Raw genomic sequence first — 24,132 nt, 5'->3', positions numbered from 1 at the left:
CCTAGCAGCTATTTTACCATGAAGGCCAGCTGCACAAAGTCTCCTCTTAACAGCTGTTGTCGTAGAGATGTGTCTGCTGCTAGAACTCTGTGTGGCATTGACCTGGTCTCTAATCTGAGCTGCTGTTAACCTGCGATTTCTGAGGCTGGTGACTCGGATAAACTTATCCTCAGAAGCAGAGGTGACTCTTGGTCTTTCTTTCCTGGGGCGGTCCTCATGTGAGCCAGTTTCTTTGTAGTGCTTGATGGTTTTTGCAGCTGCACTTGAGGACACTTTCAAGGTTTTCCTAATTTTTCCGACTGAATGACCTTCTTTTCTTAAAGTAATGATGGACACTCGTTTTTCTTTACTTAGCTGCTTTTTTCTTGCCATAATACAAATTCTAACAGTCTATTCAGTAGGACTATCAGCTGTGTATCCACCAGACTTCTGCACAACACAACTGATGGTCCCAACCCCATTTATAAGGCAAGAAATCCCACTTATTAAACCTGACAGGGCACACCTGTGAAGTGAAGACCATTTCCGGTGACTACCTCTTGAAGCTCATCAAGAGAATGCCAAGAGTGTGCAAAGCAGTCATCAAAGCAAAAGGTGGCTACTGTGAAGAACCTAGAATATAAGACATATTTTCAGCTGTTTCACACTTTTTTGTTAAGTATATAATTCCACATGTGTTAATTCATAGTTTTGATGCCTTCAGTGTGAATGTACAATTTTCATAGTCATGAAAATACAGAAAAATCTTTAAATGAGAAGGTGTGTCCAAACTTTTGGTCTGTACTGATCCTGAGTTACATCTTGTATTATACCCCAGAGCTGCACTCACTATTCTTCTGGTGCAGTCACTGTGTAAATTATTACATTACTGATCCTGTATTATACTCCAGAGCTGCACTCACTATTCTGCAGGTGCAGTCACTGTGTACATACATTACATTACTGATCCTGAGTTACATCCTGTATTATACTCCAGAGCTGCACTCACTATTCTGCAGGTGCAGTCACTGTGTACATACATTACTGATCCTGAGTTACATCCTGTATTATACTCCAGAGCTGCACTCACTATTCTGCTGGGGCAGTCACTGTGTACATACATTACATTACTGATCCTGTACTGATCCTGAGTTACATCCTGTATTATACTCCAGAGCTGCACTCACTATTGTGCTGGTGCAGTCACTGTGTACATACATTACATTACCGATCCTGAGTTACATCCTGTATTATACTCCAGAGCTGCACTCACTATTCTGCTGGTGCAGTCACTGTGTACATACATTACATTACTGATCCTGAGTTACATCCTGTATTATACTCCGGAGCTGCACTCACTATTCTGCTGGTGCCGTCACTGTGTATATACATTACATTATTGATCCTGAGTTACATCCTGTATTATACTCCGGAGCTGCACTCACTATTCTGCTGGTGCCGTCACTGTGTATATACATTACATTACTGATCCTGAGTTACATCCTGTATTATACTCCGGAGCTGCACTCACTATTCTGCTGGTGCCGTCACTGTGTATATACATTACATTACTGATCCTGAGTTACATCCTGTATTATACTCCGGAGCTGCACTCACTATTCTGCTGGTGCAGTCACACACAGTCATCAGCCACGACCAAGAAACCAGCACAGATTAATTAATAAACCCAAAATTTATTCACATTGTGAGAACACGGCGTTCCCCGGTAAGACATGTTTGCATCAGATCAGTAAACGCCTCTGGAGCTGAAGCTTACTTGGTCGCTGCTGAATCAGCAGTATTGCACTTGTGGGCAGTAAACCGCGGCACCTTATGGTCCATGTATCTTTGTATCTATTTCTATTCTTCTCGGGCTCTATGGCTGAAGTCCAGGAGACGCTCTCGTCCAGTGGAATGCATCAACTAGAAATAAATAACGAGGTTGCGCTAGTGGATCAGAAGGACAACAAAAACAGTAGAAAAGAGGACACCTGGTTACCAATCGCTCTTCAAAATAATACTAATGTACTATGAAGGGTTAACTAGTCCAACATAAAGACCAAATTAGTGGCTGGTGAACAGATCTTCAGTCATCTCCTCACCATTTCGCGATATGGACCTTGAGGACACAGCACCTTGGAACGTTGGTCTCTTTGTAGAGCTGACAAGGCTTTGGTCTCTAGAAGACGGTGGATGAGGTCAGTGAGTAAACTAAGAACGGAGATGCCCTGCCACCGTCGCCTTAGGACCATCTTCACGAAGAGTTCTTGATCTACCAAGCAGTTCCTTGGAAGCGGACTAGGAAGTTTGGCACTGCATCGGATGGCGGTAAAACTCGTCGTCCCGGTCTTCCTCATAAGCTTCTCTTCTATTTACATAAGTGTGGTCTTCACAAGGATCGTAACTGGACAAGGCGACCTCCTCAATGACTCCTGGAAGGATTGGTTTTGGTCGAGATGGGAATAAATCTTGTAGCTGTTTCAGGTTGTCTAATGGAAGCCAACCAGGATCGGGGAATTTTACCTGAAATGGAGGACAACGGAAAACCTTAGATATCAAATCTTTGAAGTTCAAGCACCTCCCCACTACTGTGTAGCATTTACATACAGTTATATGAAAAAGTTTGGGCACCCCTATTAATCTTAAGCTTAATGTTTTATAAAAATTGGTGTTTTTGCAGCAGCTATTTCAGTTTGATCTATGTAATAACTGTTGGACACAGTAATGTTTCTGCCTTGAAATGAGGTTTATTGTACTAACAGAAAATGGGCAATCTGCATTCAAACAAAATTTGACAGGTGCATAAGTATGGGCACCTCACCAGAAAAGTGACATTAATATTTAGTAGATCCTCCTTTTGCAAAAATAACAGCCTCTAGTCGCTTCCTGCAGCTTTTAATGAGTTCCTGGATCCTGGATGAAGGTATTTTTGACCATTCCTCTTTACAAAACAATTCCAGTTCAGTTAAGTTTGATGGTCGCTGAGCATGGACAGCCCTCTTCAAATGATCCCACAGATGTTCAATGATATTCAGGTCTGGGGACTGGGATGGCCATTCCAGAACATTGTAATTGTTCCTCTGCATGAATGCCTGAGTAGATTTGGAGCTGTGTTTTGGATCATTGTCTTGCTGAAAGATCCATCCCCTGCGTAACTTCAACTTTATCACTGATTCTTGAACATTATTGTCAAGAATCTGCTGATACTGAGTGGAATCCATGCGTCCCTCAACTTTAACAAGATTCCCGGTGCCGGCATTGGCCACACAGCCCCAAAGCATGATGGAACCTCCACCAAATTTTACTGTGGGTAGCACGTGTTTTTCTTGGAATGCTGTGTTTTTTTGCCGCCACGCATAACGCCTTTTTGTATGACCAAACAACTCAATCTTGGTTTCATCAGTCCACAGGACCTTCTTCCAAAAAGAAATTGGCTTCTCCAAATGTGCTTTTGCATACCTCAGCCGATTCTGTTTGTGGCGTGCTTGCAGAAACGGCTTCTTTCACATCACTCTCCCATACAGCTTCTCCTTGTGCAAAGTGCGTTGTATAGTTGACCGATGCACAGTGACACCATCTGCAGCAAATTGATGCTGCAGCTCTCTGGAGGTGGTCTGAGGATTGTCCTTGACTGATCTCACCATTCTTCTTCTCTGCCTTTCTGATGTTTTTCTTGGCCTGCCACTTCTGGCCTTAACAAGAACGGTCCCTGTGTTCTTCCATTTCCTTACTATGTTCCTCACAGTGGAAACTGACAGGTTAAATCTCTGAGACAGCTTTTTGTATCCTTCCCCTGAACAACTATGTTAAATAATCTTTGTTTTCAGATCATTTGACAGTTGTTTTGAGGAGCCCATGATGCCACTCTTCAGAGGAGATTCAAATAGGAGAACAACTTGCAAGTGGCCACTTTAAGTAGCTTTTTTCATGATTGCATACACCTGGCTATGAAGTTCAAAGCTCAATGAGGTTACAAAACCAAAAAAGTGCTTTAGTAAGTCAGTAAAAAGTAGGTAGGAGTATTTAAAACAAGAAAATGATAAGGGTGCCCATACTTATGCACCTGTCAAATTTTGTTTGAATGTAGATTGCACATTTTCTGTTAGTACAATAAACCTCATTTCAGTTATTACATAGATCAAACTGAAATAGCTGTTGCAAAAACACCAATTTTTATAAAACATTAAGCTTAAGATTAATAGGGGTGCCCAAACTTTTTCATATAACTGTAGCTTATGTTATAGCGGTACTTATACCTGGAAATTAATGATGAGATTCCCCTTCGCGAATGGATCTCGATATATGGGCATTCCTTCATTTGGGACGCACTTGATATCCCCGGGCCGGATCACTTTACCTAAATCAACAGGAGGACATTATTTAAAGGGACATACACATGCAAGTAACATCCGCAGTTCATTTTATGAAGTGTAAACTTTAACCCCTTAATAACATCTGACGTACTAATACGCGTCTGTGCCCTGGGACTTAAGAGCCAGACCCGTATTAGTACGTCATGGCGATCGCGCGCGCACACAGGCTGTGCGGGCGCGATCGCCGCCGGGTGTCAGCTGATTGTCACAGCTGACACCCGGTACTATGTGCAGGGAGCGGTCACGCACCGCTCCCAGCACATTAACCCCCGCGATGCTGCGATCGAAGTCGATCGCGGCATTGCGGGGGCAAGGGGAGGTGATCGCAGATACTCACCTCCTCTTCCGGCTTCCAGCGCAGTCTGCAAAGGCTTCCCGGGTGTTGCCATGACGACCCGATGTCGTCATGACAACATCCGGGTCACCAGAGAGCAGGAAGATTGCTTGGACATGCGCAGTGCATCTCCAAGCAATCTTCACACTGTGCACTTCTGACAGCCTTCATGGCATAGGGATGGTGCTCCATTCCTGTGCCATGCAGGCGATCAGAAAAAAAAAAGTGAAAGTCCCAGAGTGGGACAAAGTAATAAAGTGTATAAACTGTGTGAAAGTGGAAAAAAAAAAAAAAAAAAAAATGTGCAAAAATATTATAAAAAAATAAAAAAAATAATACACCAAAAATAAAAATATAATGTACCCATCAATAAATATTATTATAAAAAAAATAAAAAAAAAACAATAAAAGTACACATATTTGGTATCGCCGCGTCCGGAACAACCTGACCTATAAAACTGTCCCACTAGTTAACCCCTTCAGTGAACACGGTAAAAAAAAAAAAAAAAAAACCAAGCAAAAAACAATGCTTTATCACCATACCGCCAAACAAAAAGTGGAATAACACGCGATCAAAAAGACGCATATAAATAAAAATGATACCGCTGAAAACGTCATCTCGTCCCGCAAAAAACAAGCCGCCATATAGCTCCATCAGCCGGAAAAATAAAAAAGTTATAGCTCTCAGAATAAAGCGATACTAAAAAATGTTTTTTTCTATAAAATAGCTTTTATTGTGTATAAGCGCCAAAACATAGAAAAATTATACAAATGTGGTACCGCTGTAAACGTACTGACCCGAAGAGTAAAGCTGCCTCATCAATTTTACCACACGCGGAACAGAATAAAAAAAAAAAACAATTCCTGAATTGTTGGTTTTTGTTTATTCTGCCTCCCAAAAATCGGAATAGAAAGCGATCAAAAAATGTCACGTGCCTGAAAATGGCACCAATAACAACGTCAAGTCATCCCGCAAAAAACGAGCCGTCACATGACTGTCTGCCAAAATTTGGAAAAATTATAGCTCTCAAAATATGGCGATGCAAAAACTAGATTTTACAAAAAATGCGTCTTTTAGTGTGTGACAGCTGTCAGTCATAAAAACCCCATATGATTCTGGCATTGCTGTAATCACACCGACCCGAAGAATAAAGTCGTCTAATCACTTATACCGCACAAGGAACGGCGTCAAAAATAAACTCTTGAGTTAGGATTGGGCTAGGGTTAGGGCTGGGTTTGGGGCTAGGGTTGTGCTGGGGCTAGGGTTGTGCTGGGGCTAGGGTTGTGCTGGGGCTAGGGTTGTGCTGGGGCTAGGGTTGTGCTAGGGTTAGGGCTGGGGTTGGGATTTTTTTCAAAAGTAAGAAAAAAAGATGACGATATGGCGACTAGTGTTGAGAGCAAGTGCTCGCTACTTGAGTTTGCATCGGGTGCTCTGGTATGCATTTAGTATCGTGGGTATTTGAGTGACATGCTCGAGTCTCTGCCCCATATGCTTCGCGGCCAAAAAACTTTACGGGGATTGCCTGCCATGCACGAGCGATCCCCGCATGTTTTTTTTTGGGTGTCTAATAACCGTGAAACATGCGGAGCAGGGACTCGAGCATGTCACTCGAGCACACGCTGTACATGGTGCATACCTGAGTACCCGATGCAAACTCAAGTAGCGAGCACTTGCGCTCAAGAATAATGAAAACTTATTCAATATGATGACCTAATGTAAACAAATAATGTGCCGTACCTCTGGGTTCAAAATGTTCACTATACACCTTAATAAAATCTTTGAGGGGTATAGTTTCCAAAATGGGGACACTTGTGGGGGAGCTCCACTGTTTAGGCACATCACGGGCTCTCCAAACGCGACATGGTGTCCGCTAACAAATTGAATGGAAAATCGGCTCAAATTGTTAGCGGACGCCATGTTGCGTTTGGAGAGCCCCTGTGTGTCCAAACATTGGAGCTCCCCCACAAGTGACCCCATTTTGGAAACTAGACCCCCCAAGGCACCTATCTAGATGCATAGTGAGCACTTAGAACCCCCAGGTGCTTTACAAATTGATTCGTAAAAATGAAAAAGTGAAAATAAAACACTTTTTCATTTTTATGAATCAATTTGTGAAGCACCTGGGGTTCCAAGTGCTCACTATGAATCTAGATAGGTGCCTTGGGGGGTCTAGTTTCCAAAATGGGGTCACTTGTGGGGGAGCTCCAATGTTTGGGCACACAGGGACTCTCTAAATGCAACATGGTATCCGCTAACAAATTGAATGGAAAATCGGCTCAAATTGTTAGCGGACACCACATTGCGTTTGGAGAGCCCCTCTGTGCCCAAACTTTGGAGCTCCCCCACAAGTGACCCCATTTTGGAAACTAGACCCCCCAAGGCACCTTTCTAGATGCATAGTGAGCACTTGGATCCCCCAGGTGCTTCACAAATTGATTCGTAAAAATGAAAAAGTGAAAAAAAAAACACTTTTTCATTTTTATGAATCAATTTGTGAAGCACCTGGGGTTCCAAGTGCTCACTATGAATCTAGATAGGTGCCTTGGGGGGTCTAGTTTCCAAAATGGGGTCACTTGTGGGGGAGCTCCAATGTTTGGGCACACAGGGACTCTCTAAATGCAACATGGTATCCGCTAACAAATTAAATGGAAAATCGGCTCAAATTGTTAGCGGACACCACATTGCGTTTGGAGAGCCCCTCTGTGCCCAAACTTTGGAGCTCCCCCACAAGTGACCCCATTTTGGAAACTAGACCCCCCAAGGCACCTTTCTAGATGCATAGTGAGCACTTGGAACCCCCAGGTGCTTCACAAATTGATTCGTAAAAATGAAAAAGTGAAAAAAAAAACACTTTTTCATTTTTATGAATCAATTTGTGAAGCACCTGGGGTTCCAAGTGCTCACTATGAATCTAGATAGGTGCCTTGGGGGGTCTAGTTTCCAAAATGGGGTCACTTGTGGGGGAGCTCCAATGTTTGGGCACACAGGGACTCTCCAAATGCAACATGATATCCGCTAACAAATTGTCGGCTCAAATTGTTAGCGGATATCATGTTGCATTTGGAGAGTCCCTGTGTGCCCAAACATTGGAGCTCCTCCACAAGTGACCCCATTTTGGAAACTAGACCCCCCAAGGCACCTATCTAGATGCATAGTGAGCACTTGGAACCCCTAGGTGCTTCACAAATTAATTCGTAAAAATGAAAAAGTGTTTTTTTTTTCACTTTTTCATTATTACGAATCAATTTGTGAAGCACCTGGGGGTTCCAAGTGCTCACTATGCATCTAGAAAGGTGCCTTGGGGGGTCTAGTTTCCAAAATGGGGTCACTTGTGGGGGAGCTCCAAAGTTTGGGCACAGAGGGGCTCTCCAAACGCAATGTGGCGTCCGCTAACAATTTGAGCCGATTTTCCATTCAATTTGTTAGCGGATACCATGTTGCATTTAGAGAGTCCCTGTGTGCCCAAACATTGGAGCTCTCCCACAAGTGACCCCATTTTGGAAACTAGACCCCCCAAGGCACCTATCTAGATGCATAGTGAGCAGTTGGAACCCCCAGGTGCTTCACAAATTGATTCATAAAAATGAAAAAGTGTTTTTTTTTTCACTTTTTCATTGTTACGAATCAATTTGTGAAGCACCTGGGGGTTCCAAGTGCTCACTATGCATCTAGATAGGTGCCTTGGGGGGTCTAGTTTCCAAAATGGGGTCACTTGTGGGGGAGCTCCAATGTTTGGGCACACAGCAGCTCTCCAAACGCAACATGGTGTCGCTAACAATTTGAGCCAATTTTGCGTTAAATTTGTTAGCGGACACCATGTTGCATTTAGAGAGCCGCTGTGTGCCCAAATATTGGAGCTCCCCCACAAGTGACCCCATTTTGGAAACTAGACCACCCAAGGCACCTATCTAGATGCATAGTGAGCACTTGGAACCCTCAGGTGCTTCACAAATTGATTCATACAAATGAAAAAGTGTTTTTTTTTTCACTTTTTCATTGTTACGAATCAATTTGTGAAGCACCTGGGGGTTCCAAGTGCTCACTATGCATCTAGATAGGTGCCTTGGGGGGTCTAGTTTCCAAAATGGGGTCACTTGTGGGGGAGCTCCAATGTTTGGGCACACAGGGACTCTCTAAATGCAACATGGTGTCCTCTAACAAATTTAACGGAAAATCGGCTCAAATTGTTAGTGACACCATGTTGCGTTTGGAGAGCCGCTGTGTGCCCAAACATTGGAGCTCCCCCACAAGTGACCCCATTTTGGAAACTAGACCCCCCAAGGCACCTATCTAGATGCATTGTGAGCACTTGGAACACTCAGGTGCTTCACAAATTGATTCATAAAAATGAAAAAGTGTTTTTTTTTTTCACTTTTTCATTGTTACGAATCAATTTGTGAAGCACCTGGGGGTTCCAAGTGCTCACTATGCATCTAGAAAGGTGCCTTGGGGGGTCTAGTTTCCAAAATGGGGTCACTTGTGGGGGAGCTCCAAAGTTTGGGCACACATGGGCTCTCCAAACACAACATGGCGTCCGCTAATTATTCAAGCAAATTTTACAATCAAAAAGTCAAATAGCGCTCCTTCCCTTCCGAGCCCTGCCGTGCGCCCAAACAGTATTTTTTCCCCAAATATTGGGTATCTGCGTGCCCAGGGGAAATTGCACAACAAATTTTGGGGTCCATTTTTTCTTGTTACCCCTGTGAAAATAAAAAAAATTGGGTCTAAATTAACATTTTTGTGAAAAAAGTTAAATGTTCATTTTTTTCTTCCACATTCAAAAAATTCCTGTGAAGCACCTGAAGGGTTAATAAAGTTCTTGAATGTGGTTTTGAGCACCTTGAGGGGTGCAGTTTTTAGAATGGTGTCACTTTTGGGTATTTTCTGTCATAAAGACCTCTCAAAGTGACTTCAAATGTGATGTGGTCCCTAAAAAAATGGTTTTGTAAATTTTGTTGGAAAAATGAGAAATCGCTGGTCAACTTTTAACCCTTATAGCTCCCTAACAAAAAAAAATTTTGGTTCCAAAATTGTGCTGATGTAAAGTAGACATGTGGGAAATGTTATTTATTAACTCTTTTGTGTGACATATCGCTCTGATTTCAGGGCTTAAAAATTCAAATTTTGAAAATTGCAAAATTTTCAAAATTTTTGCCAAATTTCCGTTTTTTTCACAAATAAACGCAAGTGATATCGAAGAAATTTTTCCACAATCATGAAGTACAATATGTCACGAAAAAACAATCTCAGAATCAGGGGGATCCGTTGAAGCGTTCGAGAGTAATTACCTCATAAAGTGACAGTGGTCAGAATTGTAAAAATTGGCCCGGTCATTAACGTGCAAACCACCCGCGGGGCTTAAGGGGTTAAAGGGTTTTCTTCCCATCTTAATATATGAATATTGCCGGATACTGCTTGCAAAACTGAGCACTTTAGCAATTTACTGTTTGTTAAAATTTGCAGCCATTCTCGAGATATTAAACAATTTTATGTTGTCTAGGAGACCGACTACCTCTGCAGTCGAGCTTGTAAACACTGCACTGGACTGGCCAGGATTTAGAGGTAACGACGTGCTCAAAAAGGTTCTGGCCAACTTCAAAACAAGAGCATACAAGCCCAATAGAAAAAGAGGTCGTAAGCACTGCACATGTTCTGCTGTCTAACAGAGGTGGTCGGTCTCCAAGGTAACGAGCTGTAAACAGAAGTGTTTATACCTCAAAAAAGTACGAAATTTGTGAGAGATCCTGTTTACGTGTAGTTCTCTTTTGAGCAAAGTCATCCCACCTCCCTAATAGACGCCATACCACGCCGTGAAGTGACGATGATCGTTCTTCCATCCAGTGTCTCGACCTTCTGTCTGCAGGCGCAGAGGGCATCTGCCAGCCCGATTTCCATGCTCATGACCAGATCATGGTCCTTCCTCTTAAAAACAGGGTGCTCCCTCTGCTCTAAGATGATGATGATATCGCCGGGGTTCAGGCCTGGTGACTGGTCTCCCTCCTCGTGAAAGATTAGCTTTTGTCTGTTCTTCATCCCTGAGGAGAGCCAAAGTCAACATTTCTTGCAAAATTTGCCTTAAAAAAAAATAAAAAAAAATGGTGTACTGCGCCTTTAAGGAGGATCCATCACCAAGTCAAAAGCAGCCAGTATTTGCCAATGCTCCAGCGAGTTATCAGTTTTTTTTTTTTTTTTCAAAATCCGCAATACCCTTCCAGAGATCTAATTTTTATGACTTTTGCTAAGGGGGTGGTACTCCGAGCCTTAAGACATGCCCCCGAGGATCCTGGGAGCATATAAAAGAAGGCCCATATCTCTGGAATAGTATGACGGATTTTAACGAAATAAACAACAGAATACTCAGAGTATCGGCAAGAATAAAACCAGATAAAAAAAACTGGCCAATTTTCACCTGGCGAGTGGTCCCCTTTAAGGAAAAAAAAAAATACATTTGGGTTCACGTCATTACAGAGCCTATTTGCTCAGACCCCCAAAAATCCCAAATGTTTAAAATAAGTGATGTCCTTCACGCCCTTCCCTCATTGGGCCTATTGTAAATGTTTCCATTCCCTGACAGCCAGCAGATCTAAACAGGACCATCGTAAAAAGTCACCGACAATTAACTGCTTCCGTCCCAGCTGTTAGCCGGTGAGTGCTGACCTTTGTCTATGTGCACGGTCAATATCTTCTTCTCCCTGATCACCTTCCGGCCGCTGCAGTCACGGCATCGATCTCGTGACCGGATACACTCGCCCTCTCCGTGGCACTCGGAGCAGGTGGTCTGCAGGGTGTGCATCAGTCCTGGCATTTGCCCTAAGAGGTGCATTTCCATTCCACTTCCACGACACTTGGGACACTGGACATCTGCTCCGTGCCGGGCCCCGAACCCTACATAGTCAGCAATTAAAAGGTTAGTACACAAGCAAATAAAATAGATGTCTCAGTCATTTTTTTTAAGATTTTTACATATTAAAGCATTTTCTTTTTCTAGGAGTAAAAAATATATATATATATATATATATATATATATATATATATATATATATATATATATATATATATATATATATATATATATATATATATATATAACAGATTTTAATTTTTTATGGTTACAGTCCCACAAGGGAACTCTCACCTGTATGGTCTTGATATCTGGTAGGATGCACTGCAATACTTCTGTATTGCTGTGTATTATGCCTGCAGTGTCACAGCTATCTCCTGTTAAGACCTTTCCCAGCGGGGCCAGATATATATATGATGGCAGCCATTGTTAGCGCCCCCAGCGGCCATATCAAGCCATCGACACCCTGAGGTTGTAGCAAAGTGTGTGTGTGTCGGTGGGATGGAGGGGCAGATGTAGTGACCGCGGCATCTAAGGCGTTAACCTGTGAGGCTGTACACCATTTTCACTGTCATCTTTGTACTCCCATTTCACCTATATCCTACTATACGTAATATTCACCTTGACACTTGGGGCAGATGACGTTCTTCTGGAGGGAGAGTCTCCGGGTGGCGCCGTTGTACAGATCCTCCAAGGAGACCACCAGATGATGGGTGGCGGTTTTCCCTGAGAACAGAAGCTCAATCCTTAATTCATTGCTTCCAAGATCTCTGCTTGCCATCAGTGAATCAACTCTTCATTTTTCCGACCCGTCCCCTCTCCTTTACCTTTCCTGTCACCTCGGGATTGACCTCTGGAGCCACCACCGAGGAAAACGCTGAATATGTCCATTGGTGAGCCATGATGGCTCCTTCGACCGTCTTTCAACCCCAACTCGCCGCCGTGGTCATACAGGTCTCTCTTGTGGGAATCTGACAGCACCTCGTAGGCTTTGGAGATCTGGTTGAACTATATAAATATTAAAATATATTATATATATATATATATATATATATATATATATATATATATATATATATATATATATATATATATATATATATATATATATATAGTGACTTTCTTGCGCTGGCCCTTTAAAAAAATGAGGTTTCATCCTCCAGTCACATCCAAAGCTGCGTCAATGTACAGCAATGGCTCTATATCGAAGTTGCGGCATGTTCTTACCTTTTCTCCAGCATTGGGGTTCTTATCCGGGTGATACTTTAAGGCCAGGCGCCTGAAAGCCCTCTTTATCTGCTCGAAAGAGGCGGCTGGAGGGACCCCCAGAATGTCGTAATAGGCCGTTTCCTTCACCATCCTGAAGAAATACATTGCAGTGTGAGAGAAGTGGGGGTCTACAACCTCAGAACAGGTCATCAATATCAGATGAATGGGGGTCCGGCACCCGTCCTCCGTACACTATGTACTTCTGTTGACCGAGGCTCCTTCAATCAACTGATCATAGGGGATGCAGGCGTCAGACCCCCACCAATCTGACAAGGATAGGTCAGTGATATCTCAGTCGTGGACAACCCCTTTAAACCCTCAGCTGCGCATTATCACCCAGCCATCATGATAGGCATCTAACCACTTAGATGCTATGGTCGCTACTGAGTGCGGCATCTAAGGGGTTTAACTGTGTGATCTCCCATCCGGTCAGTTGTAGCCGCCACATTCAACAAGTGACGCATTACATTGTGGGAGATGGCGTTTGTAGGGTGAGACTACAGTACAGAACCTGTGAAGACTACAACTCTCATCAGCATATTGAGGAAGGGATTCTAGATTAAAGGAAGTTAACCATCTCTAATACATAATTCCCAACAGCCCCAGATATCCCTGGACACCTGGGTCAAAATGGAATGGGTTTATGCGAATCCTGCCCAAAAGGGGGCGATCGAGGAAAAACGGGAGCTTCATCAGGAGCTAATATACAAAGCAGTGATCATTTATAGTCAGGCTGTACACAGGAGTATTACACATTAACAGACCAGAAAACACTGTGCGCAATCACCCTCCGGCATATGAGACCACCCACCGGCGTATGAGACCACCAGATCTACTGTAAAGAACTTAAAAAGACTTTACATTTAATAGAGCACCAGAGAGTGTAATCAGGCGAAACATAACTGCAGCTGTCACCTTGCTAACTAGCTCCCCAAAATGGCCTAACACAGACAACACCAGGTTCAAACTGTAAGGCTCTATCTGGCTGCTAAAGAAAGTAATGGGTTTATATAAATCATGCCCAAAAGTGGGCGATCGAGGAGGAACGGGAGCTTTATCAGGAGGGGAGTTATAATACCGCTAGCAAGTGGCACAGCGCCATACATTGTATAGGGGCCGAGAACGGTACTGCAGATCCATCTTATTCAATTGTATGGGAGTGAGTAGCAGTACCATTCACGGCCACTACACACAGGAAGGCGCTGTGTCACTTCTGATCATTAATAATAAAGCCTTAGCCCCAACTTCTCACAGCTGAGAATTTGTTACAACTGCATTCTGTTCATTTACAGCAAACAGAGATCTTGAAAAATAGAAAGTTGCAGAACTTGTACGTCTACAATATGAAAAGAAAACAGGAAACGACAGCGGAAACCGCGGAACCAGTTCTCGGCCACAGCAGAAAGTTAGTTCCCATGAGTGTCACCCCTCCCCCCTCCAATAATAAGAAGGAGGCAGTTCCAAGAAGTTGTTCCCATCAATGAGCGGACTAATAACACGTATAAGCGTCCACATGAGATACCCCTATAGATTCTATAGTGTCCACGTGAAAACCCGCACCTGATACCCCTATAGATTAGATAGTGTCCACATGGCAGCCCACACCTGATACCCCTATAGGTTATAGTGTCCACATGACAGCCCACACCTCATACCCCTATAGATTATAGTGTCCACATGACAGCCCACACCTCATACCCCTATAGATTATAGCGTCCACATGACAGCCCACACCTGATACCCCTATAGATTATAGTGTCCACATGACAGCCCACACCTCATACCCCTATAGATTATAGTGTCCACATGACAGCCCACACCTGATACCCCTATAGATTATAGCGTCCACATGACAGCCCACACCTGATACCCCTATAGATTATAGCGTCCACATGACAGCCCACACCTCATACCCCAATAGATTATAGTGTCCACATGACAGCCCACACCTCATACCCCTATAGATTATAGCGTCCACATGACAGCCCACACCTCATACCCCAATAGATTATAGCGTCCACATGACAGCCCACACCTCATACCCCTATAGATTATAGTGTCCACATGACAGCCCACACCTCATACCCCTATAGATTATAGTGTCCACATGACAGCCCACACCTCATACCCCTATAGATTATAGTGTCCACATGACAGCCCACACCTCATACCCCTATAGATTATAGTGTCCACATGACAGCCCACACCTCATACCCCTATAGATTATAGTGTCCACATGACAGCCCACACCTCATACCCCTATAGATTATAGTGTCCACATGACAGCCCACACCTCATACCCCTATAGATTATAGTGTCCACATGACAGCCCACACCTCATACCCCTATAGGTTCTTTAGTGTCCACATCACAGCCCACACCTCATACCCCTATAGATTATAGTGTCCACATCACAGCCCACACCTCATACCCCTATAGATTATAGTGTCCACATCACAGCCCACACCTGATACCCCTATAGATTATAGTGTCCACATCACAGCCCACACCTCATACCCCTATAGATTGTAGTGTCCACATGACAGCCCACACCTCATACCCCTATAGATTAGTGTCCACATCACAGCCCACACCTCATACCCCTATAGATTATAGCGTCCACATCACAGCCCACACCTGATACCCCTATAGATTATAGTGTCCACATCACAGCCCACACCTCATACCCCTATAGATTGTAGTGTCCACATGACAGCCCACACCTCATACCCCTATAGGTTATAGTGTCCACATCACAGCCCACACCTCATACCCCTATAGATTGTAGTGTCCACATGACAGCCCACACCTCATACCCCTATAGATTATAGTGTCCACATGACAGCCCACACCTCATACCCCTATAGATTATAGTGTCCACATCACAGCCCACACCTCATACCCCTATAGATTATAGTGTCCACATCACAGCCCACACCTCATACCCCTATAGATTATAGCGTCCACATCACAGCCCACACCTGATACCCCTATAGATTATAGTGTCCATAACACAGCCCACACCTCATACCCCTATAGATTATAGTGTCCACATGACAGCCCACACCTCATACCCCTATAGATTATAGTGTCCACATGACAGCCCACACCTCATACCCCTATAGATTATAGTGTCCACATGACAGCCCACACCTCATACCCCTATAGATTATAGTGTCCACATCACAGCCCACACCTCATACCCCTATAGATTGTAGTGTCCACATGACAGCCCACACCTCATACCCCTATAGATTATAGTGTCCACATCACAGCCCACACCTCATACCCCTATAGATTGTAGTGTCCACATCACAGCCCACACCTGATACCCCTATAGATTATAGTGTCCACATGACAGCCCACACCTCATACCCCTATAGATTAGTGTCCACATGACAGCCCACACCTCATACCCCTATAGATTATAGTGTCCACATGACAGCCCGCACCTCATACCCCTATAGATTATAGTGTCCACATGACAGCCCGCACCTCATACCCCTATAGATTATAGTGTTCACATGACAGCCCACACCTCATACCCCTATAGATTATAGTGTCCACATGACAGCCCACACCTCATACCCCTATAGATTATAGTGTCCACATGACAGCCCACACCTCATACCCCTATAGATTATAGTGTCCACATGACAGCCCACACCTCATACCCCTATAGATTATAGTGTCCACATGACAGCCCACACCTCATACCCCTATAGGTTCTTTAGTGTCCACATCACAGCCCACACCTCATACCCCTATAGATTATAGTGTCCACATCACAGCCCACACCTCATACCCCTATAGATTATAGTGTCCACATCACAGCCCACACCTGATAGCCCTATAGATTATAGTGTCCACATCACAGCCCACACCTCATACCCCTATAGATTGTAGTGTCCACATGACAGCCCACACCTCATACCCCTATAGATTAGTGTCCACATCACAGCCCACACCTCATACCCCTATAGATTATAGCGTCCACATCACAGCCCACACCTGATACCCCTATAGATTATAGTGTCCACATCACAGCCCACACCTCATACCCCTATAGATTGTAGTGTCCACATGACAGCCCACACCTCATACCCCTATAGGTTATAGTGTCCACATGACAGCCCACACCTCATACCCCTATAGATTATAGTGTCCACATGACAGCCCACACCTCATACCCCTATAGATTATAGTGTCCACATCACAGCCCACACCTCATACCCCTATAGATTATAGTGTCCACATCACAGCCCACACCTCATACCCCTATAGATTATAGCGTCCACATCACAGCCCACACCTGATACCCCTATAGATTATAGTGTCCATAACACAGCCCACACCTCATACCCCTATAGATTATAGTGTCCACATGACAGCCCACACCTCATACCCCTATAGATTATAGTGTCCACATCACAGCCCACACCTCATACCCCTATAGATTATAGCGTCCACATCACAGCCCACACCTGATACCCCTATAGATTATAGTGTCCACAACACAGCCCACACCTCATACCCCTATAGGTTCTTTAGTGTCCACATCACAGCCCACACCTCATACCCCTATAGATTAGTGTCCACATGACAGCCCACACCTCATACCCCTATAGATTATAGTGTCCACATCACAGCCCACACCTCATACCCCTATAGATTATAGTGTCCACATCACAGCCCACACCTCATACCCCTATAGATTATAGCGTCCACATCACAGCCCACACCTGATACCCCTATAGATTATAGTGTCCACAACACAGCCCACACCTCATACCCCTATAGGTTCTTTAGTGTCCACATGACAGCCCACACCTCATACCCCTATAGATTAGTGTCCACATGACAGCCCACACCTCATACCCCTATAGATTATAGTGTCCACATGACAGCCCACACCTCATACCCCTATAGATTATAGTGTCCACATGACAGCCCACACCTGATACCCCTATAGATTATAGCGTCCACATGACAGCCCACACCTGATACCCCTATAGATTATAGCGTCCACATGACAGCCCACACCTCATACCCCTATAGATTATAGCGTCCACATGACAGCCCACACCTGATACCCCTATAGATTATAGCGTCCACATGACAGCCCACACCTCATACCCCAATAGATTATAGTGTCCACATGACAGCCCACACCTCATACCCCAATAGATTATAGTGTCCACATGACAGCCCACACCTCATACCCCTATAGATTATAGTGTCCACATGACAGCCCACACCTCATACCCCTATAGATTATAGTGTCCACATGACAGCCCACACCTCATACCCCTATAGATTATAGTGTCCACATGACAGCCCACACCTCATACCCCTATAGGTTCTTTAGTGTCCACATGACAGCCCACACCTCATACCCCTATAGATTATAGTGTCCACATGACAGCCCACACCTCATACCCCTATAGATTATAGCGTCCACATCACAGCCCACACCTCATACCCCTATAGATTATAGTGTCCACATGACAGCCCACACCTCATACCCCTATAGATTATAGTGTCCACATGACAGCCCACACCTCATACCCCTATAGATTATAGTGTCCACATGACAGCCCACACCTCATACCGCTATAGATTATAGTGACCACATGACAGCCCACACCTCATACCCCTATAGATTATAGTGTCCACATCACAGCCCACACCTCATACCCCTATAGATTGTAGTGTCCACATGACAGCCCACACCTCATACCCCTATAGATTATAGTGTCCACATCACAGCCCACACCTCATACCCCTATAGATTGTAGTGTCCACATCACAGCCCACACCTGATACCCCTATAGATTATAGTGTCCACATGACAGCCCACACCTCATACCCCTATAGATTATAGTGTCCACATCACAGCCCACACCTCATACCCCTATAGATTATAGTGTCCACATGACAGCCCACACCTCATACCCCTATAGATTATAGTGTCCACATGACAGCCCGCACCTCATACCCCTATAGATTATAGTGTCCACATGACAGCCCACACCTCATACCCCTATAGATTATAGTGTCCACATGACAGCCCACACCTCATACCCCTATAGATTATAGTGTCCACATGACAGCCCACACCTGATACCCCTATAGATTATAGTGTCCACATGACAGCCCACACCTCATACCCCTATAGATTATAGTGTCCACATGACAGCCCACACCTCATACCCCTATAGGTTCTTTAGTGTCCACATCACAGCCCACACCTCATACCCCTATAGATTATAGTGTCCACATCACAGCCCACACCTCATACCCCTATAGATTATAGTGTCCACATCACAGCCCACACCTGATACCCCTATAGATTATAGTGTCCACATCACAGCCCACACCTCATACCCCTATAGATTGTAGTGTCCACATGACAGCCCACACCTCATACCCCTATAGATTAGTGTCCACATCACAGCCCACACCTCATACCCCTATAGATTATAGCGTCCACATCACAGCCCACACCTGATACCCCTATAGATTATAGTGTCCACATCACAGCCCACACCTCATACCCCTATAGATTGTAGTGTCCACATGACAGCCCACACCTCATACCCCTATAGGTTATAGTGTCCACATCACAGCCCACACCTCATACCCCTATAGATTGTAGTGTCCACATGACAGCCCACACCTCATACCCCTATAGATTATAGTGTCCACATGACAGCCCACACCTCATACCCCTATAGATTATAGTGTCCACATCACAGCCCACACCTCATACCCCTATAGATTATAGTGTCCACATCACAGCCCACACCTCATACCCCTATAGATTATAGCGTCCACATCACAGCCCACACCTGATACCCCTATAGATTATAGTGTCCATAACACAGCCCACACCTCATACCCCTATAGATTATAGTGTCCACATGACAGCCCACACCTCATACCCCTATAGATTATAGTGTCCACATGACAGCCCACACCTCATACCCCTATAGATTATAGTGTCCACATGACAGCCCACACCTCATACCCCTATAGATTATAGTGTCCACATGACAGCCCACACCTCATACCCCTATAGATTGTAGTGTCCACATGACAGCCCACACCTCATACCCCTATAGATTATAGTGTCCACATCACAGCCCACACCTCATACCCCTATAGATTGTAGTGTCCACATCACAGCCCACACCTGATACCCCTATAGATTATAGTGTCCACATGACAGCCCACACCTCATACCCCTATAGATTATAGTGTCCACATGACAGCCCACACCTCATACCCCTATAGATTATAGTGTCCACATGACAGCCCACACCTCATACCCCTATAGATTATAGTGTCCACATGACAGCCCGCACCTCATACCCCTATAGATTATAGTGTCCACATGACAGCCCACACCTCATACCCCTATAGATTATAGTGTCCACATGACAGCCCACACCTCATACCCCTATAGATTATAGTGTCCACATGACAGCCCACACCTCATACCCCTATAGATTATAGTGTCCACATGACAGCCCACACCTCATACCCCTATAGATTATAGTGTCCACATGACAGCCCACACCTCATACCCCTATAGGTTCTTTAGTGTCCACATCACAGCCCACACCTCATACCCCTATAGATTATAGTGTCCACATCACAGCCCACACCTCATACCCCTATAGATTATAGTGTCCACATCACAGCCCACACCTGATACCCCTATAGATTATAGTGTCCACATCACAGCCCACACCTCATACCCCTATAGATTGTAGTGTCCACATGACAGCCCACACCTCATACCCCTATAGATTAGTGTCCACATCACAGCCCACACCTCATACCCCTATAGATTATAGCGTCCACATCACAGCCCACACCTGATACCCCTATAGATTATAGTGTCCACATCACAGCCCACACCTCATACCCCTATAGATTGTAGTGTCCACATGACAGCCCACACCTCATACCCCTATAGGTTATAGTGTCCACATCACAGCCCACACCTCATACCCCTATAGATTGTAGTGTCCACATGACAGCCCACACCTCATACCCCTATAGATTATAGTGTCCACATGACAGCCCACACCTCATACCCCTATAGATTATAGTGTCCACATCACAGCCCACACCTCATACCCCTATAGATTATAGTGTCCACATCACAGCCCACACCTCATACCCCTATAGATTATAGCGTCCACATCACAGCCCACACCTGATACCCCTATAGATTATAGTGTCCATAACACAGCCCACACCTCATACCCCTATAGATTATAGTGTCCACATGACAGCCCACACCTCATACCCCTATAGATTATAGTGTCCACATCACAGCCCACACCTCATACCCCTATAGATTATAGCGTCCACATCACAGCCCACACCTGATACCCCTATAGATTATAGTGTCCACAACACAGCCCACACCTCATACCCCTATAGGTTCTTTAGTGTCCACATCACAGCCCACACCTCATACCCCTATAGATTAGTGTCCACATGACAGCCCACACCTCATACCCCTATAGATTATAGTGTCCACATCACAGCCCACACCTCATACCCCTATAGATTATAGTGTCCACATCACAGCCCACACCTCATACCCCTATAGATTATAGTGTCCACATCACAGCCCACACCTCATACCCCTATAGATTATAGCGTCCACATCACAGCCCACACCTGATACCCCTATAGATTATAGTGTCCACAACACAGCCCACACCTCATACCCCTATAGGTTCTTTAGTGTCCACATGACAGCCCACACCTCATACCCCTATAGATTAGTGTCCACATGACAGCCCACACCTCATACCCCTATAGATTATAGTGTCCACATGACAGCCCACACCTCATACCCCTATAGATTATAGTGTCCACATCACAGCCCACACCTCATACCCCTATAGATTATAGTGTCCACATCACAGCCCACACCTCATACCCCTATAGATTATAGCATCCACATCACAGCCCACACCTGATACCCCTATAGATTATAGTGTCCACAACACAGCCCACACCTCATACCCCTATAGGTTCTTTAGTGTCCACATCACAGCCCACAAGCCCTACAGAGTGAGAGCAGACAGCCATACTCCACAGCCCAGCCTCACTGATCACATGATCAGAGTGCTAGCTCTTGGGCTCACTCCCCGTGATCATACAGACAGAACTTACTACTATAACCTATATTGGGGGGTTCATTCTTACCTGTAACCCGACCCCCAGCCCAAATCCAGTTGCACACGTCACAGCTCACCACCACCCTGCGCCTGTACCTTTAATTCCTCTCCGAACTCTCTGGAAGCACGGCCACGCCCTCTGTACGGCGTGGTCACGCCTACCGTCACGCCTTTTCGCCGAATATGTCCTAAACCACGCCTTTCTGGCCTCCTCCACCATGTAATACTTAGAAATAAGCCCCGCCCCCACTGTAACCACGTCCAGCTGTGCTTCACGTTCCTAAACCTTCGGTCTACGCCTAGCGGCCAATCACAGGAAGACGGTTGAAACCACGCCCATATCCTCCTACGTCATCAGCTTTCTAATCTCCCGCCTTTCCTGTGGAACCCTCTGGAATCACCCCCCCCCTCATCCATGTGGTAACCACGCCCACTCTATAAAATGCGCGCTTCTTTTGTGCGGTTGTTGCAGACTCTCCTCACACACGGCTCGGAGCTGAGGCGGAGAGCGACTGAGACGCAAATTTACCTCAGATCCTTCATTTTTACGCTTTTGTTTTGTTCTTTCCAGAGCCGTAACTTTGTTATTTCTCCGCCTACGTCGCCATGTGAGGGCTTCATTTTTTTTGCGGGACGAGTTGTAGTTTTGAATGACGCCATTAATTTTACCACATGATGTACTGGAAAACATTCGAAGTGAGGTGAAATAAAAAAAAAAATGCTGTTTTTTTTGTACGGGTTACATTTTTTTGGGGGGGGGGGAGGGGTGAGGAGATACCATATATATATAGATTTTAATTCCTTTTTGCGTTGTAGAAAATGAGGGATGATTCCAATTTTTTTTTTTTTTTTTTACATTTTTAATATTATTTAAAACATTTTTTTTGCCTTTTTTCAGTCACCACATTCGCGCCAAAAAATGCAAAAAAAAAATGATTATTGAATCCCAAAAGTTGAATTAATGAAGATTTATCGACGTAAAAATAAAAATGTTACGTGGCTTAGAAAATGGCGGCACAAACCAAAATTTTTCATTACAACGTTATTACAAAATTTTTCATTATAACGTTTAACCATTAAAATAAAAAAATATATATATGTTTGGTATTACCGTAATCGTACTGGACCTGGAGAATCCTCTTATAAGGTCATTTTAACCGCCATGAAAATACTGGTGAAATTGCGAGTGGTGGGGGGGGGGGGCGGTTTTTACCATTTCAGCTCACTTGATTTTTTTTTTTTCTACAGTTTTCCCGAGAAAAAAAAACAACAGAAAATCGCCCGATCTTAAGGGGTCTTAAGTGTCGTCCCCCAATATTACTAGTCCAGCCATATTTGAGCAGATGATCCATCATCGGCACAATCCATGTGCGCAAGCCTTTAGGCCGCAGGAAGCTGAGATACGTGGAGCTTGTTTGACGAGACTGTCACATTGTAGAGTTGTCTTAGCTATTCCATAGGATTGAGAAGATAATAGTAGCGGAAATCACCTTCTAACCACTCTCTCCAGAGACAGCCATGGCAGGAGGAAATTAATCTTGAGATTTTTTGAATGAGATGTCACGGTATCCCGAATGTCAGAGAGGAGCAAGGTTGGGAAGAAGGATCTGCTCACTCATGTAGCTGCATTCTGATCACGGTATACAGACAACCTCTGACGGGTTCATTGAGGTGCACAGTGAAATCACAGCATTCATGTAAGCGATGGTGGTATAGTGGTGAGCATAGCTGCCTTCCAAGCAGTTGACCCGGGTTCGATTCCCGGCCATCGCAGCAAATTTTTTTTTTTTTCTTCTCATTTTCAATATTTTGGTTGGTTAATAATGTAAAAGGATAAATAGACTAATCTTGGAAGAAAAGAAGGCTTTTCCCAGATGTCAGGTATAATTTGAAGCTCCTGTGCTAGATCTCTGATAGATTACTTACCTGGCAAGTGGGCTTTTTGTGTACCTTTAGGCATCGGGGACCCAGGTTGGCATCTCCTGCAACTCCCATAGCTACAGATAGTCAAAATAGACATCTATTGCCCATCTGCCACTTCTCTGCAGCATTTGAGGGCTTAACTTCACTTTAGATTTCCGAATAGGGAAGGGGCAGCTGTCCATCCTATGTGATGAAATCGGCAACCC

At 44.5% G+C, this 24,132-nt stretch overlaps 1 protein-coding gene and 1 non-coding gene across 3 annotated transcripts; one reads left to right on the top strand and one right to left on the bottom strand.

Moving 5' to 3' along the window:
- Positions 1–1,370: 1,370 nt before the first annotated feature.
- LOC141154075 (dnaJ homolog subfamily A member 1-like) lies at positions 1,371–22,185 on the bottom strand. 2 transcript variants are annotated; one of them, XM_073639506.1, is made up of 8 exons: positions 22,100–22,171; positions 12,756–12,888; positions 12,356–12,536; positions 12,150–12,254; positions 11,345–11,572; positions 10,492–10,722; positions 4,236–4,336; positions 1,371–2,502 (listed from the first exon to the last, which is right to left on the bottom strand). In XM_073639506.1, the coding sequence occupies exons 2-8, from the start codon at positions 12,885–12,887 to the stop codon at positions 2,278–2,280; spliced, it is 1,203 nt and encodes a 400-aa protein (XP_073495607.1). In that variant the 5' UTR covers position 12,888; positions 22,100–22,171; the 3' UTR covers positions 1,371–2,277. The 2 variants fall into 2 exon arrangements, with proteins under 2 accessions (XP_073495607.1, XP_073495606.1); XM_073639505.1 differs by having other exon boundaries at positions 1,373–2,502; positions 22,032–22,185.
- A 1,519-nt stretch (positions 22,186–23,704) lies between these two features.
- Positions 23,705–23,776, top strand: TRNAG-UCC (transfer RNA glycine (anticodon UCC)). Its single transcript has one exon. It is a non-coding gene; the product is annotated as a tRNA-Gly (tRNA).
- The last annotated feature ends 356 nt before the right edge of the window (positions 23,777–24,132 follow it).

Source organism: Phyllobates terribilis, unplaced genomic scaffold (genome assembly GCF_046119375.1).
Source record: "Phyllobates terribilis strain yellow unplaced genomic scaffold, ASM4611937v1 Scaffold_7__3_contigs__length_470593459, whole genome shotgun sequence".
Taxonomy (NCBI): Eukaryota; Metazoa; Chordata; class Amphibia; order Anura; family Dendrobatidae; genus Phyllobates; species Phyllobates terribilis.
Note: the sequence above shows the minus strand (reverse complement) of the source record. Positions and strands in the feature narration are given on the sequence as shown.